Below are 16,696 nucleotides of genomic sequence, written 5' to 3'. Positions count from 1 at the left end.
AACAACAGGTTAGCGTCCAAGGCAGCCAAGACAGAATTGGGAGGTTAAAGCTATAATTTTTTCATTGCAACCTGATGCTGATAAGAATGTATTAATAGCAGAGAGGTGGCTTAAGTAAACCTCAGCATCAGACCTGGGAGGAATGTAGGAATGCATGTTAAATAGAAAAATGCTGACATAATACGAACTTTGACTGCAAAAACCTGCCAAAACCTCTGAACTAAGAATGAATGAAATAATAACGTGGGATGAAAAACACTGGACGACACTATCCGAAAAAAGAGTGCTTAGCTTACTACTTATGCCTCTTACATTTTGATAGGTTACTACAAGAGAATATGTAAGTTTTTGAAAGGTTGGTATAGAACGCGAAGATTAAGATGGCACATTTGGCTGATTCTGAGTAAGTAATGGGGGGCCTATTCTTCTTCTTAGCCTTGAACTCCTTCAGTACAAATGCTTTGACTAAAACTTGGCAGAAAAACTATTGTCGAATTGAGTTGGGAAGACGCTTGTCTTAAATGAAGCTATCTCCCTGGCATAATAGAAAATAAACTTCTTAACCATTAAAACGACGGATTTTATTTTGCTTTGTGTGTAAAAGCAGTTACATCATTAGATCAGAGGTCAGGCGCCAGCCGTGAGACAAAAACTTATCGTTTTGGTGGGATTTCCACCAGTGGCTTAGGCACTACAGGCCTAGTACCTGTGGTGCCAATATCCGGAGGTCCGGAACGTCTATTCACTGGTGGGATCGGAATGGACGGAACAGTCAATTTATCGGTCGCGAACGGCCGAGTGACGGCTAGCACTTGCAGATCCCGCGGAGTTACCCTTTTACAGCAGTTGCAGACTGCCAAACTGAGACTCCATGGCTAGGAGCCGGAAAAGCCAACGGTCGGCTCCTTAAAGCCGTTCCGCGACTGCCTAATACTCAGGGGATACTCGGCTAATCATGGGTGATCACTTTCCTACAAATTTTTTTGGCAGAGATCACAGAGAAAGCCATAGTGAGAAAAATAAAAACAAATATAAAATAAAAGCTACAAGATGAGAGAGTAAAGCATTGTAATGCGTACTTACCAGCAACAATACAAATACAATTAGCCGACGCATAAAATGACTCAAATAATGGAGACAATAGCAACCTTTTATCAGTTTGGTGAGCCCGCCCATTTTTCTTTGACTCAGGTGCCGATTATTCATTATGGAAAGTGTGGAGATAATGTTTTTTATCCCCAATCGGCCGACTAATTATTTCAATTAAATAAAACTCGGCGCAGAAATAAAATTACGATATGTTCTTTAATGCGTGACATCCAAATTGCAAGTGTGGCTTGCCTGCCCTTTACATTGCCGCTCCGATCGCTAAGCGCAGCTTCGCTCGGCCGACGTCGGTAGGCAGACGCAAAGCGGAGATAGCGAAGAGCGAGCTGGCAGAGAGCGTTTAGCAGGGCAAGCAAGCGCAAAGCTTTAACAAACAAATGAGTGACATAGACATAAGTAACAAACAAAATAAGCGGCTGAGGGCCAAGAATTAGGTGCTATTTGGCAAGCAGCTAATCGGCTGGGTTCTGCTCCGAACATTCACTTCCCGTTGGAAGGCAAAGGCTTTCAACAGATCCATCCTGAAGGGGCAGAACCGCTATTTTTCCAACTGGCGGCTACGCTGGGATGATCGTCGAACGCAGCAATCGGCGCTTCTTTACGAAGGCGGCTTGTCGTGATTACGTCTTGATCATCGGGAACCTCTGTAATTGCATAGAATGGCAGGAAATTTGGCAATGTAGAAATTGTTGAAAGTTGAATTGCATTTGGCGTGGATATGCAGTTTTTTAATGTATCGAAAAGTTCGCGCTGCAGTTCCTGATTCTCCGATCGCAGTTTTTCCACTTGCACCTGGCACTCGAGCAGCTGCTTCCTGCATTGCCGCTCTAAGTTTTGGTACTCCAGCGTTGTGGGCCGAAAATCGTCATTAGAGATGGAGGAGGAATTTTCAAAACCGGCTAAAACTGCACGCTTATTCTCCGAGCTATCAATGCTTCCTGACACTATCCAACCAAGTTTTGTCTCCTGCAATGTTGGCAATTGGTCTGATAGTCGAAGTTGTCCGACGCACATTAAATCGAAGAACAAACAACCACCTATCAACAGATCGATACGTTGGGGCTTGGAGAAATTAGGATCAGCTAGTTTTAGATTATTCGGCATGGGCCAATCCTTTGCGTCTAGGCCGAAGTTAGGCTGCATTTCCGTAATTGAGTTGGTGACAATTGCAGCGAAGGAAGCTCGATAGCTTGCGTCCTGGGATTGTACAACTATATGTACAGACTTGCTCGAAGGTAGAATGGAATCTCCGATTCCAGAGATGTGAACATAAGACGAGCGATGATCCAACTGCAACTGATAAGCAAGTCTAGATGTTACAAAGTTTGCCTGTGACGCAGAATCCAAAATGGCACGACATGGGATAAGTGCTCCATAACGATCTGTTACATGGACGAGGGCAGTAGGTAGCAACACGTTCTGGCTAGGCTGAGATTTCTGGATCGAGGGGGGAGGGCTAGAACACCCGCTTGCTAGAAGCACAGTCGCGGCCTCTTGCTGGATCGATTCCTCGGCCGGTGAAGAGGAAGATGAAGCACCAGTTCCCGATGGAATGTGGAGTAGCGTGTGATGTTTGGCCTGGCAATGCCTGCAAAGTCCTGACCTGCACCTCTGCAATTCATGGCCTTTGTTGAGGCAGTTCAAACACAAGCGGCTCTTCTTTGCTTCTTTGTATCTTTCAAACGCAGAGAGATTCAGGAATGCCTGACATCTAGATATGTAATGCTCGGAGGAATTGCAATGGTTACATATGGGGTTAGGATGGTCGTTACTGGAGGTGATAAGGGTGACAGGTTTGTCTTCTCCCACCTGTTGACTAGGACTTGTTGCCATGGCTGATCCCAAATTCTCCAGCATCCGACATCTCGCTTCCAAAAATGAGGCCATGCTTGACCACCGAGGCAATCCTGACGTCGGCAAGTTCTCTTCCCATTTCTCCTTTGTTTTGTGGTCCAGTTTCGTGCCTATGATGAAGATCAGCAACCCATCCGAAATCTCCTGCGGGGTCGCCAAGGTCTGAAGTGCACGCAAGTGCAAATTGATTTTGTCGCTGAGCGCGCGCAAGCCGATAGCTGAGCCCTTCTCCACCCCTTGCAGCCCGAAAATAGCCTTGACGTGTGCCTGAAAATGTAACAGTTTATTATCGAATCGCAACATTAGCAAATTCAACGCCTTGTCGTAATTCTCCTCAGAAAGTTCCAAGGAACGAATCGTATCCAGCGCAGCACCATCTAGACATCCACGAAGATATTGAAATTTTTCGATGATTGGGATACGATGGTCTTTGTGCACCATTGTCGAGAACATCGAGTGGAATTCTGGCCAATCCATGTAGTTCCCACCGAATCGCGGAAGCTGCAACTCGGGCATTCGAGAACGGCCTATACTATTATAGGCGAACAACGACGAATTCCCCTCGAGAGTATGCCGAGCTGTTGAATTGGCAACATTTACCGTGCGAGCAGCCATCAACTCCCGCGACAGCCTGGACCTAACCTTGACATAAACATTCGCAAAGTCCAGCCGGGCATCATGGGCTAACTGCAGGAAATCCAACCTTTCAAGGCTCGTTTGAGCGGCATCGAAATCCGCATTCATTCGCTCGATTTGCTCTAAGCGAGCTTGAAGTTCTGCCTCATCTAACTCGGCAAGCTCTTCCTTGGTGAGAAAGCGATCCATGGCCTTTAGTTGGCGCGCGATGGACTCGGCCTTGTGCCTGTAGAAATCTACATCACTCGGCATTGCTGCGTTCGCGACATTGGTAGGCTCAGATGCTGCCATGTTGAGGTTTTAAAAGAGTCACTCAGCACGACCGAAAAAAACACCCTGTATACGTATAAACGTGGGAACCGAAAGCAAAGGGATTACAGCTAATGCCTTTAGCTGTGCGGCTGTGCGAGCTGTCCGATTCCGCTTTGTACTCAGCTTGTGTGTATTAGTGAGTTCGCTGCACTGCACTGACCGAATTGTCGCGACAGAAAAATTAATAGCCAGCAATGCGTGTATGTAGGTGTATGTAAGTATGTTTTAGCACCGAATTGTGCTTAACCGCCGAAAATTTGTTAAGGCTAACGAATGTCGATCGCGAATGATAATTAATTGACACTGCAACTCAGAGATCACGTCGGGGTCACCAAATTTTATGTGGAGATAATGTTTTTTATCCCCAATCGGCCGACTAATTATTTCAATTAAATAAAACTCGGCGCAGAAATAAAATTACGATATGTTCTTTAATGCGTGACATCCAAATTGCAAGTGTGGCTTGCCTGCCCTTTACATTGCCGCTCCGATCGCTAAGCGCAGCTTCGCTCGGCCGACGTCGGTAGGCAGACGCAAAGCGGAGATAGCGAAGAGCGAGCTGGCAGAGAGCGTTTAGCAGGGCAAGCAAGCGCAAAGCTTTAACAAACAAATGAGTGACATAGACATAAGTAACAAACAAAATAAGCGGCTGAGGGCCAAGAATTAGGTGCTATTTGGCAAGCAGCTAATCGGCTGGGTTCTGCTCCGAACAAAAAGAAAAGCTGTCTGAAAAATTCGCGGGGAAGAGAATCAACAATAAGGTAGTTTTAAGAGGCGTTGGGTCAAAATTTGTTTGTTTTGTATATGGCTCTGCGAAAACTTCCGCCTGAAATATGCTGCATCGGTCCGGTAGCTTATACGACAGCCTTATCTCAGGGTCTGTGCAGAATAAGCCCGCTCCTATTCCTCCGTCCATCTGCAGAGGCTGTTATCTTTGTGGCCTTCCTCTCAAATCTCGTCGACCACCATTTTCCACAGTATTGGCGACAGGACTCTACCCTGAGGTGTGCCTCTGTGTGTCGTCTTAACCCTGGAAGCGGTGCCCCACTCCGATTGCTCCCGTCTACAACATAGGAGGTTTTTGATCCAAACGTTTATTGCTGGGTGTATGTTATTCGCTTCTAGGCAACTTGTTATTGCGGTTGTGGTCACGTTGTTGAATTCTCCGGAGATGTCAACAAATGCTCCCAGTGCATACTTTTTATTGTGAAGGGCGCTCTCGATGGTGGATACTAGCGAGTGTAGTGCCGTCTCCACTGATTTCCCTTTGGTGTAGGCGTGTTGGTTTGTTGACATCAGTCCCTCTACCTCATTCCTGATGTGTTAATCCAACAGATTTTCTAGTGTTTTTAGTATAAAGGAGGTAAGGTAAACAAAATAGCGCAGCCAAAATAACCTAAACGTCTGAAAACACTGTGCTAAATATGGCGCTTACAAACAATAGATTCGCGCTTCTTAGTAACAATAAAGAAAATGATGATAACGCTCAAACACATAAGGCTAAGCAAGGCTCCACCTATTTATGTGTGTCAGGTAAATTGTACTGAATTGGTAAAAAAAAATTATCTGATCAAATTGGCAAAATTAAATTCTGTCAATTCCATAAAAAGGTTAACATAAACGGAAAAAAGGTAAATGACGAACATATCGGTGACCAAATATCCATATATCAGTGACCAAATAATACATGCATTACCGCAGATTTACTTGGGTTGAAGAAAAGCTGAAACCGAGATCACCACATTAAAGTCATTTAGTTTGTTATTAAGGTTTACAACCGCTGCAGAAAAGTCACTGTTATGAAAGATTATTACGCAGTTATCCTCAAATTGCATGATGTGTTTATGGCTTTCACTGATCTGATGTAATCTTTTAGTATATACATTAAATAGAAGCGGCGAGAACAACCTGCACTACCTGAACAGCTTACCCTATTTTAAGTAGTGTCATAGACATGAAACTGATAATCCAGTCAATGTTTGTAGTTGGAAAATATTCATTTTCAATTAGTCTTTTCAAAAATTTCAGGTTTACACAATTGTAGTCATTGTTGAGGTCAACAGCCGCCAGAATAACGTGCTCCTTGTTCTTCTTCATCGATGCTACTATATTAATGACATCATTAATGCAAATCACTGCAGACTTGATTTTGGTAGGCATAAGATCTGAAGGCAGTTATATGTTTTGAGTTGCAGAAATATGCATAAGTGCATATGCATATGTGTGTACCAAAAAGAGTGCACTATCTTTCCATAATGAAGTAGACTTCCCACTGTTCCAAAGGGCATTCCTGGAGATAATCAGTCCAAATCACTTCACTAAACTGATTAAATCCAGTACCAAACTCATAGATATTCCGAACTACTCCGAATTCAAAGAACAAATATTGAAGAATCATAAAGAGCTACTTCACCCAGGTATCGAAAAGACCACTAATTGGTTTAAAGGAAAATTCTACTACCCCGATTATCAAAAGTTAATCCAAAATATTATCAATGAATGTCCTACGTGCAACGTTGCTAAAACAGAGCATCGTAACACCAATCTAACCTTCGAAATCACCCCTGAAATACAAAATATTAGAGAGAAGTATGTCATGGATTTCTAATTGGTAGGCAATCAACAATTCCTATCATGCATTGATGTATATTCTAAATTCGCTACCCTTGTAGAAGTTAAGAGTCGTGACTGGTTACAAACAAAGAGAGCCATCATAAAAGTCTTTAACGAAATAGGCAAGCCACAGGGAATTAAAGCCGACAAAGATTCAGCCTTTATGTGCGCAGCTTTGCAAGCATGGTTGAATGCGAAAAATGTGAAAATCGAAATCACTACCAGTAAAAACGGAGTTTCTGATGTAGAACGGCTACATAAAACGATCAATGAAAAATTAAGGATCATTTCAAGCGAGTTAATTCGAGTTAATTCTATACAATTATAACCATAAAACGGTTCATAATACTACAAAAAGATCCCCAGCTGATATCTTCCTGTACGCCGGACTACCAGATTATAACACCCAACTGAATAAAGTTAGGAAGATCAATCATTTGAATAACGATAGAATCGACTTTAAAGTAGACACACGCTACAAGAATGCACCCCTAGTTAAAACAAAAACAACCAACCCGTTCAAAAGAACAAGGGAAAAGGCGGGTAGACGAAAAGCACTTCGAAGAGAAAAATAGAGGGAGGAAAATCACCCACTATAAAACGAAATTGAAAAGAAAGAAAAAATCTAATAAAAGTAAATATGATAATTGCAGAGTACACGAATAGAGTACTGGGAATCCGGAGCTACAACATAATTAGGATTATAATCTTACTAATGTTCACCGTCCTACAAGCTACCGGACAGAATATAGAGATAGATCCCATCAACTCAAGGAATGGATATCTCATATTCAAAACAGATACCATTACTAGAGTTTACTAGAACAGGCAACCCAATTTGATAACGAAATCCAAGTTCAATATTTAGTCGAGAAATTGCAACGCGAATTCAACGGCATAAAAATAGCCAAAAGAAACTGAAGAGGCCTTATAAATGCAGTAGGCACAATTTATAAATATCTATTTGGAACGTTAGATCAAGATGATAAGGTCGAATTAGAAGGGAAATTAGACAATCTGGCTAGCCACAGTGTTCAAGTTAACGAATTAAACTTAGTAATTCAAGCAGTAAATTCCGGCATAGAAGTTGTCAATAAATTAAACAAAGATAATGACAGAAATAAACAACTAGAAATATTAATATTTAACCTTCAACATTTTACTGAGTACATAGAGGATATTGAATTAGGCATGCAGCTAACAAGATTAGGTGTCTTTAATCCGAAATTATTGAGGCAGGATTACCTGAAACACATCGATTCAGAGAAATTATTAAATATCAAAACATCTACTTATAATTGGACGTTGACATGCAATGACTGCATCTATCAAGAGGCGATGCAATTACTGCACCGTCAAGTGGCCCGTGTGACACCAGCAGAAGGCTGTTACGCGCGGATCCCAGGCAAAACGCAGCCCTCCTCCCGCCCAACCGACCGAGGGGCGCTGCCGCATGACGCGCGGTGCGTAGCCGAACCAAACGCGAGCATGCAAGAAAGATAGATATTAGACTAACCTTCGAGGAAAATTAGCACTAAACTATTAAGAAATTAAGCATGCAATAAAATACAAAATGCAAATACCACACTACTAATTACTAGAAAGGTGTGTAAGTATTAGTAATTTAATAAGAGGAAGAGAATTAGTGGAGGATATAATATGGTAGAGGGAATTATAATCCGAGCATAAGACCCTAAACGGTTCATGCAAGGAATAATTCGATCTACAAAGTGGAAGGAACAACGGTATAAAGTTTCTAGTCAGTCTAATAGGAATCGTGAAGTTTATGCGGCTCAACAGATCAGGGCTGTCTATGTCACCCCTGATCAAGTTGTGCATAAATATCACACCAAGCATTTTTCTACGGTTAACTAAGGATGGGAGGTTTACTAATAATAGTCTACTAGAGTAAGATGGGAGTCTTACACCCGCACCCCAGTTAAGGCCCCGCAGAGCAAAGAGTAAAAAATTTTTCTGTACTGATTCTATACGGTCCTGGTGTACTTTGTACTGAGGGCACCATACACAGGAGCCGTATTCTAAGATCGGACGAACAAGCGAGGTATAGAGAGTCTTTGTTATATAGGGGTCGTCAAATTCCTTTGACCACCTCTTTATAAACCCTATATATAAATCTACTTGGTTGAAATCAGACACTAACGAAATACTAATAATTTCCAACATCCCACGAGAGATCAGAAATATTCCTATACTTAAAATTGTTCCATATCCAGATGAAGATATGAAGGTATATGAAAAAGAATCAAAACAAAAAAATAAATGACGAATGTATTTCAGGAATAGTCAAACAAGTAGAAACAAAATGTCCATACACCAAGGCACACCAAAACTTTCAAATAAATTTCATAGAACCCAATATATTGTTAACTTGGAAATTACCAAAAACCTTATTAAACCAAGATTGCCTAAACCAAGAAATAAAAGTAGAAGGTAACGCATTAATAAAAATACATAATTGCAGCGTACAATTAAACGAATTCTTAATATCCAACTCAATACCAGAATTTGCACAGAGCATATACATCAACAATAACGTAACAAAAATTAAACCACTGTCTTATTTGCAAACCAAAGAAATTGTAATAGAAAATACGCAATTAAATAATGTATTACATGTAAGCTTAACACTACTATTTGTCATAATCATAATAGGATTAAGCTACAAATTGTTTAGTCTAAGTAAAAACAATAAGCCTAAAACCAACCCGCACATAGAAACATCCTTAGAGTTTTAGACGCACCTGAACTATATCCAAGGATAACCGCCTGAGGACAGGCTTAAATCTAACAATGGGGGAGTGACATATCTATAGTCCATGCTCCGCATACCCTTGTCTATGTCTATTACCCTGCACCCACAATACTTTAAACAATCCGACACTACTATAAACAATCCGACACTCTCAGCTTCGAAACCCCATAAACAATCTCACGCTCGAAATGGACCACGCGTAGCCGATTCCAGGCAATGTAAACAAACACCCTAAGCTAGAAGTGGAACATAAAACAATAGATGCCGCATTAGAATCCAGCCGCACTAAAATCCAGCCGCACTAGAATCACGCCACTCTTCAGAGATCAATTACTAATCGATTCTCAAGAACCACGCCATCGTAGCTGACCAATCAGAGGCCCTATTCTCAGCCACCCCAAAGTAATGCAACACCGATCATACGCAGCGGAAGTCTTTCATCAAAAGCCGCCTTTCCCACATATCGATCGAGTCACGTACTCCATCTCCGAAGCCGAAGTCGAAGCCAACGCCTCCGAATCCAAATCCGAATCCCAAGCCGAGCATCATGATATAAATAGTCTACATTTGGGAAGGCAAATCAGTTCTGTTCAAGACAAACGTCAATCGCGACACCGTCGGAGAATTCAACAAAAGTTAATTCCATTCAAGACACCGGACATAAGTCATCGTCGGGGAAATAACTAATCAATGTGCACTAAGTTTAAGTGAAAGAATAAAATCTTTTTTAAAACGCAAACTGCAGTGTCGCATATTTAACTATATATATATAAACAATAATAAATATATTACTTCCATATCCATACGTGTACACCTTTTAAAATTTTCCAAAAAAATAAAAATCCATATTAAAAAAAAAATAAGTACATAAAAAAATAACCAACAAAATATAATTCAACTGCAAAGTTTTACAAGCCAAGTTATAACTGCACTGCTTAGTTTTTTAGAATTGAAAAGTTCTTTAAAACCAAGACCTCTGATAAAAACATTCAACAAAATGTCATTAATAAAAAAATGAAAATTAAAAATGGGTAAAACTAATTTTTGATTTTTGGAAGTATCCAATTAATACACAATTTTAAATAAAAAATAAAGTTTTTATGCATTTGTGAAGCACTATCTATCTATCAGAAAAAGTGGGTTTGACACCAGAGTTTTATTGGCTGAGTGAGCTTATCAGCAAAGACGGATGCGTTCTAGTTAGTTCTAGGGCATTCACAATAATTGACAGCATTCAAATTGATTTAGGAATTTGAAACACCATTATGTTATATATGTTTAAACAAATGTGTCTCCTACGTGAACGGTAGAAGATTCAAACCAATGCAAATTGTTTGGTCAATACTCGGAATTTGCTTGTCTTCGTGATGATGTAGCAGCTTAAAGATACCTGTACCTATGCCTGCCGGCATACCAAGTATAATGCGCTCCGATACGCCATTAATAGTGTCCGTTTGGCCGTAGTACGCTGCATCAAACAAGTGATCTGCAGTCTTCTCAAACTATAGTTAGATTAAAAAACAAAATTTGGAGCATATTTAAATAAAATTAATATAATTTGCACTTACCGATGCCAAATTAAAAACGCTCTCTCGCATTTTAGCAAGACCGTGTCGCGTGATGCCCAATACCTCACCGCGAGCTGTCATTTGGCTGGCTAAAAGCATAATGTGCCGCCAGTCGACACTCATACCATGTCCCTCCATAACTTCAGTGATCTCGCTCATGATAATGGTCCGAGCTGCTTCAATACCCAGTGTCTGGAATATTTCACAGATATTGTTACTGCGAGTGCGTTCACCGACTACGCCGTAAGTAGAAATGACCTCGCGAAGCCCATACCCTTCAATACAAAGTTTATATATGGCCGGTTGTCGAGTATCATCTACTGCAATGACGGCACGAGCAATGTTCGGCAAACCCGCAACAACAACGTTCTGTAGACTGAGCGCCAGTCGCGCTAACTCAGCGTTTATTGTTGAGGTTCGCGAGGATTCAACACGAACAATAATTCGCGATGTCCGGGCGGCAATCTCCACTTGTGCAGGTTTAAGTCGCATTCGAGACTTAAGTATACAAGCCACAATTGTCTCTAGGTTGATGTGAAGTCCTAGCACTTTTATGCGCGACATGTCGATTCCCATGGCTAAGTGACAACTATAAGGTCCACATACGACCTCGATAAAGGAAGACAGCTCGCCCAACGTGGTTTTCTCAATGCGAGACTTCACATGCCTCGCATATTCCATGCTACTGTTTTCTTGAAGCTCAGCAGTTATTATTGGCGTTGAAATGGTTTTCGTTGCATTGATTATCTCCACAATACGAGGCACACCCTGAGTAATGTTCATCGAAGCTACACCCGCAAAATGAAAAGTTTTTAACGTCATTTGGGTGCCCGGCTCTCCAATGCTCTGAGCAGCAATAGCTCCTACTGCTGTACCTGGTTCGCTTACGGCGCGATTATATCGATCATTGATACGACGTACAAATTCTAGCAGCTGTTCGGCAGTGATACATTCGATCTGATGACATAGATTGCCATATTCTCTATACTGTTCTTGAACTTTTCCAATACGCTTAGACACAGTACTTAGATGCTTCCTGTATTGTACAATAAATTTAAGAAGAGACAGTTGTTATAGGATAATATGGATATATGTCCTGAAATAATATCGTACATTTTTTCATTTTAAGTAAGAAATAAAATGTTTGGCATCATCTGCATACATCGAAATGGTCTACGAGTATATGACCTGGGGACGACTTTTTACACAAAAAACAAACAACTGAGGTCCAAAATGTCTTCCATTATTATATTACAAACTAGTTGTGATCGATTTGAAGAAGAGATAGAATTAAGTAATAGTCTATTTCCACTAGGGTTGCGTTATTGCGTAGGAATAAGCAAGAATCCAGAAATCAAGAATACAATACAATACTCAGTCAGTATGACTCACATTATCGTTCTCGTTCAAAAATTATAAAAATAAAATATAATAATAATAAATAAATAAATAGAAATGATAGTGGTTTGTTGCGTAAAATCTACATACACCAATATTATGGCAGAAAACAGTAAATCTACTCTTGAAGACTTAAAGATGAAGCTCAAAAGTCGAGTAAAAAGCATTCGTCGCTTAGAGGATCGATTAGATCAAGGATTGATTCCTTTGCAATTACCGGAATTACGATGTAGATTAGATGGTTTAAATGCTTCAATTGAAAAGGCTAACCATTTGCAGGAGAAAATCGAGGACATAACAGATGATGATGCATATGCAGCCGAGTTGGAAGAGCTGACGGTTGTCACCAAGGGAAAGATAATGTCGCTTATCGCCGCCTTTGATGCAGCAAGCGAGACGAAGCCAGTTTCTTCTTCAGCCCCAACTCATAATAGACTTCCGAAATTGGCGTTACCCAAATTTAGTGGTAAACACTCGGAGTTAAAAAATTCATTAGCCTTTTTGAGAGACCAGTCCATAGCGACAACAGCATACCGGTGATCGAAAAATGTAATCATATTATTTCGTGCCTCTCTGATGAAGCATTAGGAAAAATAAAGGCATTCCAAGTCACCGAGGCAAATTATGAAAAGGCCATGGCTGGCCTAAAACGAGTATATGACAACGATTATTTGATTTTCACGAATAATATTTCCACATTGTTCAATCTGCCGAGTATATCACATCAATCTGCATCATCTCTAAGAACTCTAATCGATACTGTTTCGTCGATTTACGGATCGTTACTGTCGATCGGAGATGATACAAAAATTTCGAATGCAATGCTCATTCATCTCGTTTTAAACAGAGTCGACCCAGTGACGAAACAAAAGTGGGATGAACAGCTTACTTATGAGAAGTTGCCGCTTTGGTCCGACTTTGAGAAAGTATTGAATCGTCGATACCAGCATCTGTCTGCTGAAGAATCGACCAAGCCAAGGCAAGACAAATTCATGCCAAGCAAGCAACATAATCGCAGTTCATTTGCTTGTTCTTCCACTTCCACCAACAGTAGAACTCAGTAAACTTGTAGCTACTGCAATTCAGGAGACCATGTAGTGTCAAATTGCCCTTCATTTTCGCGTCTATCGGTGATGCAAAGGTTTGAGTTTGCTAAGTCGGCATCCCTATGCATTAATTGTCTGCGAAAAGGCCACGCTGTTGTAAAATGCAAAGCCAATAAATGTCGAGTGTGCAGCCGCTCACATCATACATTATTGCATCGATACACAGTGTCGGCTAATAGTCTCGCGTTACCACCACCCCAAGAGAGTCCTTCTCCTCCATCAAATCAGAATCAACCTTCCACGTCATATGTTTTGCATGCGACAGCGTTGGACAGGGTAATTCTGGCTACGTCGATCGTAAGCGTCCGAACTAAGAGCGGTGAACACATTCTGGCCAGAGCTCTGCTCGACTCTGGATCACAAACAAATTTCATTACCGACCACCTCGCTAATCGCTTACAGATCCGTAGAGAGGAGTCCTGTATTAACTTGCTTGGAATTGGTGAATCTAATTCTCAAGTAAGGGATAAAATACACACAGTGGTGAAGTCGCGAATAAATGGTAGTGAGTTCTCCTTTGATTTTTGGATCACCCTGACCAGTCAGTGAATGTGACTGACTGGCGAATCCCAGAGAACCTACCACCGGCAGACCCTTATTTCTACAAGCCACAAAGAATAGATATGTTAATTGGAGCAGAATCGTTCTTTGAATTATTAGCTGTTGGTCAAATTAAACAAGGTCCTGACTTTCCAACTCTTCAGAAAACCCTTCTTGGTTGGGTTGTGTCGGGAAAATATGTTTCCAGGAGTTCTGCTCCTCAAATTACAAACAGTTTGAGTTGCAGTGAAGAGTTGCTAGTATCCATCGATAGGACCTTGAAAAAGTATTGGTCACTGGAAGAAATACCATCTACCAAGAAAATTACCACACCTGAGCACAAGCTGTGTGAAGAACACTATCGTAAGACGACTCAGGTACTATCATCAGGTCGGTTCGAAGTAAGGCTCCCGTTTAAATCAGATCCAATTTGTTTAGGCAACTCCTTTGAGGTTGCGAAACGGCGGTTTTTGTCGCTTGAAAGACGATTGCATCGTGACCCTGAGTTGAAGAAAATGTACTTGGAATTCATGGAAGAGTACCTCTCCTTAGGTCATATGTCTCCTACTGACAATACGATTCTTTCTACTCCACACTACGTAATCCCTCATCAGTGTGTTCTGAGGCCCCAAAGTACGTCTATCAAGCTCCGAGTCGTGTTCGATGCTTCGTCCAAGACGTCCTCACAGGTGACATTCTGATGGTGGGACCTACCATTCAAGAGGAATTATACTCGACACTGCTCCGTTTCCGTCTGCACAGGTTTGCCCTGACTGCTGATGTTAAAAAGATGTAACGCCAAGTGATGGTGAACGAAGCGGATCGGCAGTTTCAGCTCATAGTATGGAGAAGAGACTCTCCTTCTGAATCCTTGAGATTATACAAGCTCAACACTGTAACCTATGGGACTGGTCCAGCCCTTTTCTTAGCTATCCGGTGTTTGAAAAGGTTGAGTGAGTCTGCGAAGCTCTCATTCCCTAGAGCTGCTAACGTTATTGGGTCCGACTTTTACGTCGATGACGTGTTGACTGGTGCTGCATGCGTAGAGGAGCTAAGGGCAATTAAATCCGAAGTGTCTCAGGTTCTTCAGACCGCAGGGTTTGAGTTGACAAAGTGGTTTTCAAATTCAACCGAGATCACCGCATCTGAGAGCACAGCCAAACCCATAAAAATCTCGGATTCAGAGTCGACAAAGGCGTTAGGAATCTCATGGTTACCTACTGACGATGCCTTTAAGTTCAAAATTGACAATTCAGTTATGGGTCTCCGAGCGACAAAACGGAACATACTATCGGTGACATCAAAGTTGTTTGACCCCCTTGGTTTATTAAATCCTATCGTTATAAAAGGCAATATCCTATTGCAGGAGCTTTGGCTTAACAAACTAGATTGGGATGAGTTGCGTGACCTTCCATCCATGGCGGCGATTATTAGTTATTGATCTTAATTATGAAGTCTAGTGTAAGTTAGCGGGAGGGCAATAAAAGCTCGCTCTCTCGCACTTGGCGAATTCGCCCCGCTTTGCCACCGTAGGATAGCTAGAGTAAGAGATTTGAATTGTGAAGAAAATATAGTTGTTCGCCAACCTTGAATTAGATCGAGCGTATCAAGTTTTTCGCCCCGCCAAATAAATAATTTAAATTACAGCCACTCAAAGTTTTCGGTAATTGATTAGAAAAACTCTTCTAATTTTTCAATCGCCATCATACGACCTATTATGCTCTATGGAGTGGTAGAATGGTGGCCAGCCCTAGACAAAAGAAATTATCTCAACAGACACAGTAGAGTTCAACGCATGGCAGAGCTATGCATAACAGGCGGGCTACCTTACTTATATAAGAGCTGGGAATTTGGTTTCTGTGGTCCCTTTTTAGATGTTCATTAAGACTGTCAGAGACCTCTATATCCACATACAAATGACCTCGGTACCTTCAACCTTGTCTTTCGTTCTAGGGAAAAGAACACGTTTTTGGGGAAAAACCATTTCCTTCTTTACTACTTACATGATATCCATCTTAAAATCGGCGCGAGCGTCAGTAAGAACACTATCGTAAGACGACTCAGGTACTATCATCAGGTCGGTTCGAAGTAAGGCTCCCGTTTAAATCAGATCCAATTTGTTTAGGCAACTCCTTTGAGGTTGCGAAACGGCGGTTTTTGTCGCTTGAAAGACGATTGCATCGTGACCCTGAGTTGAAGAAAATGTACTTGGAATTCATGGAAGAGTACCTCTCCTTAGGTCATATGTCTCCTACTGACAATACGATTCTTTCTACTCCACACTACGTAATCCCTCATCAGTGTGTTCTGAGGCCCCAAAGTACGTCTATCAAGCTCCGAGTCGTGTTCGATGCTTCGTCCAAGACGTCCTCACAGGTGACATTCTGATGGTGGGACCTACCATTCAAGAGGAATTATACTCGACACTGCTCCGTTTCCGTCTGCACAGGTTTGCCCTGACTGCTGATGTTAAAAAGATGTAACGCCAAGTGATGGTGAACGAAGCGGATCGGCAGTTTCAGCTCATAGTATGGAGAAGAGACTCTCCTTCTGAATCCTTGAGATTATACAAGCTCAACACTGTAACCTATGGGACTGGTCCAGCCCTTTTCTTAGCTATCCGGTGTTTGAAAAGGTTGAGTGAGTCTGCGAAGCTCTCATTCCCTAGAGCTGCTAACGTTATTGGGTCCGACTTTTACGTCGATGACGTGTTGACTGGTGCTGCATGCGTAGAGGAGCTAAGGGCAATTAAATCCGAAGTGTCTCAGGTTCTTCAGACCGCAGGGTTT

At 41.6% G+C, this 16,696-nt stretch overlaps 1 protein-coding gene and 1 long non-coding RNA gene across 3 annotated transcripts in view; both read right to left on the bottom strand.

The window, feature by feature from the left end:
• Positions 1-10,432: 10,432 nt before the first annotated feature.
• The window catches only part of Polr3A (RNA polymerase III subunit A), a 30,794-nt gene continuing 24,530 nt past the window's right edge, over positions 10,433-16,696 (bottom strand). For both annotated transcript variants that reach the window (XM_033381726.1, XM_033381727.1), the window contains exons 6-7: positions 10,864-11,899; positions 10,433-10,797 (exon numbers count right to left, since the gene is read on the bottom strand). In XM_033381726.1, the coding sequence (XP_033237617.1) occupies positions 10,591-10,797; positions 10,864-11,899 (1,243 nt within the window). In that variant the 3' untranslated portion in view covers positions 10,433-10,590. The remainder of the gene's footprint in view (positions 10,798-10,863; positions 11,900-16,696) is intronic.
• LOC117184424 (uncharacterized) lies at positions 15,565-16,132 on the bottom strand. Its single transcript, XR_004469754.1, has 2 exons — positions 15,911-16,132; positions 15,565-15,856 (listed from the first exon to the last, which is right to left on the bottom strand). It is a non-coding gene; the product is annotated as an uncharacterized lncRNA (long non-coding RNA).

Source organism: Drosophila pseudoobscura, chromosome X (assembly GCF_009870125.1).
Source record: "Drosophila pseudoobscura strain MV-25-SWS-2005 chromosome X, UCI_Dpse_MV25, whole genome shotgun sequence".
Taxonomy (NCBI): Eukaryota; Metazoa; Arthropoda; class Insecta; order Diptera; family Drosophilidae; genus Drosophila; species Drosophila pseudoobscura.
Note: the sequence above shows the minus strand (reverse complement) of the source record. Positions and strands in the feature narration are given on the sequence as shown.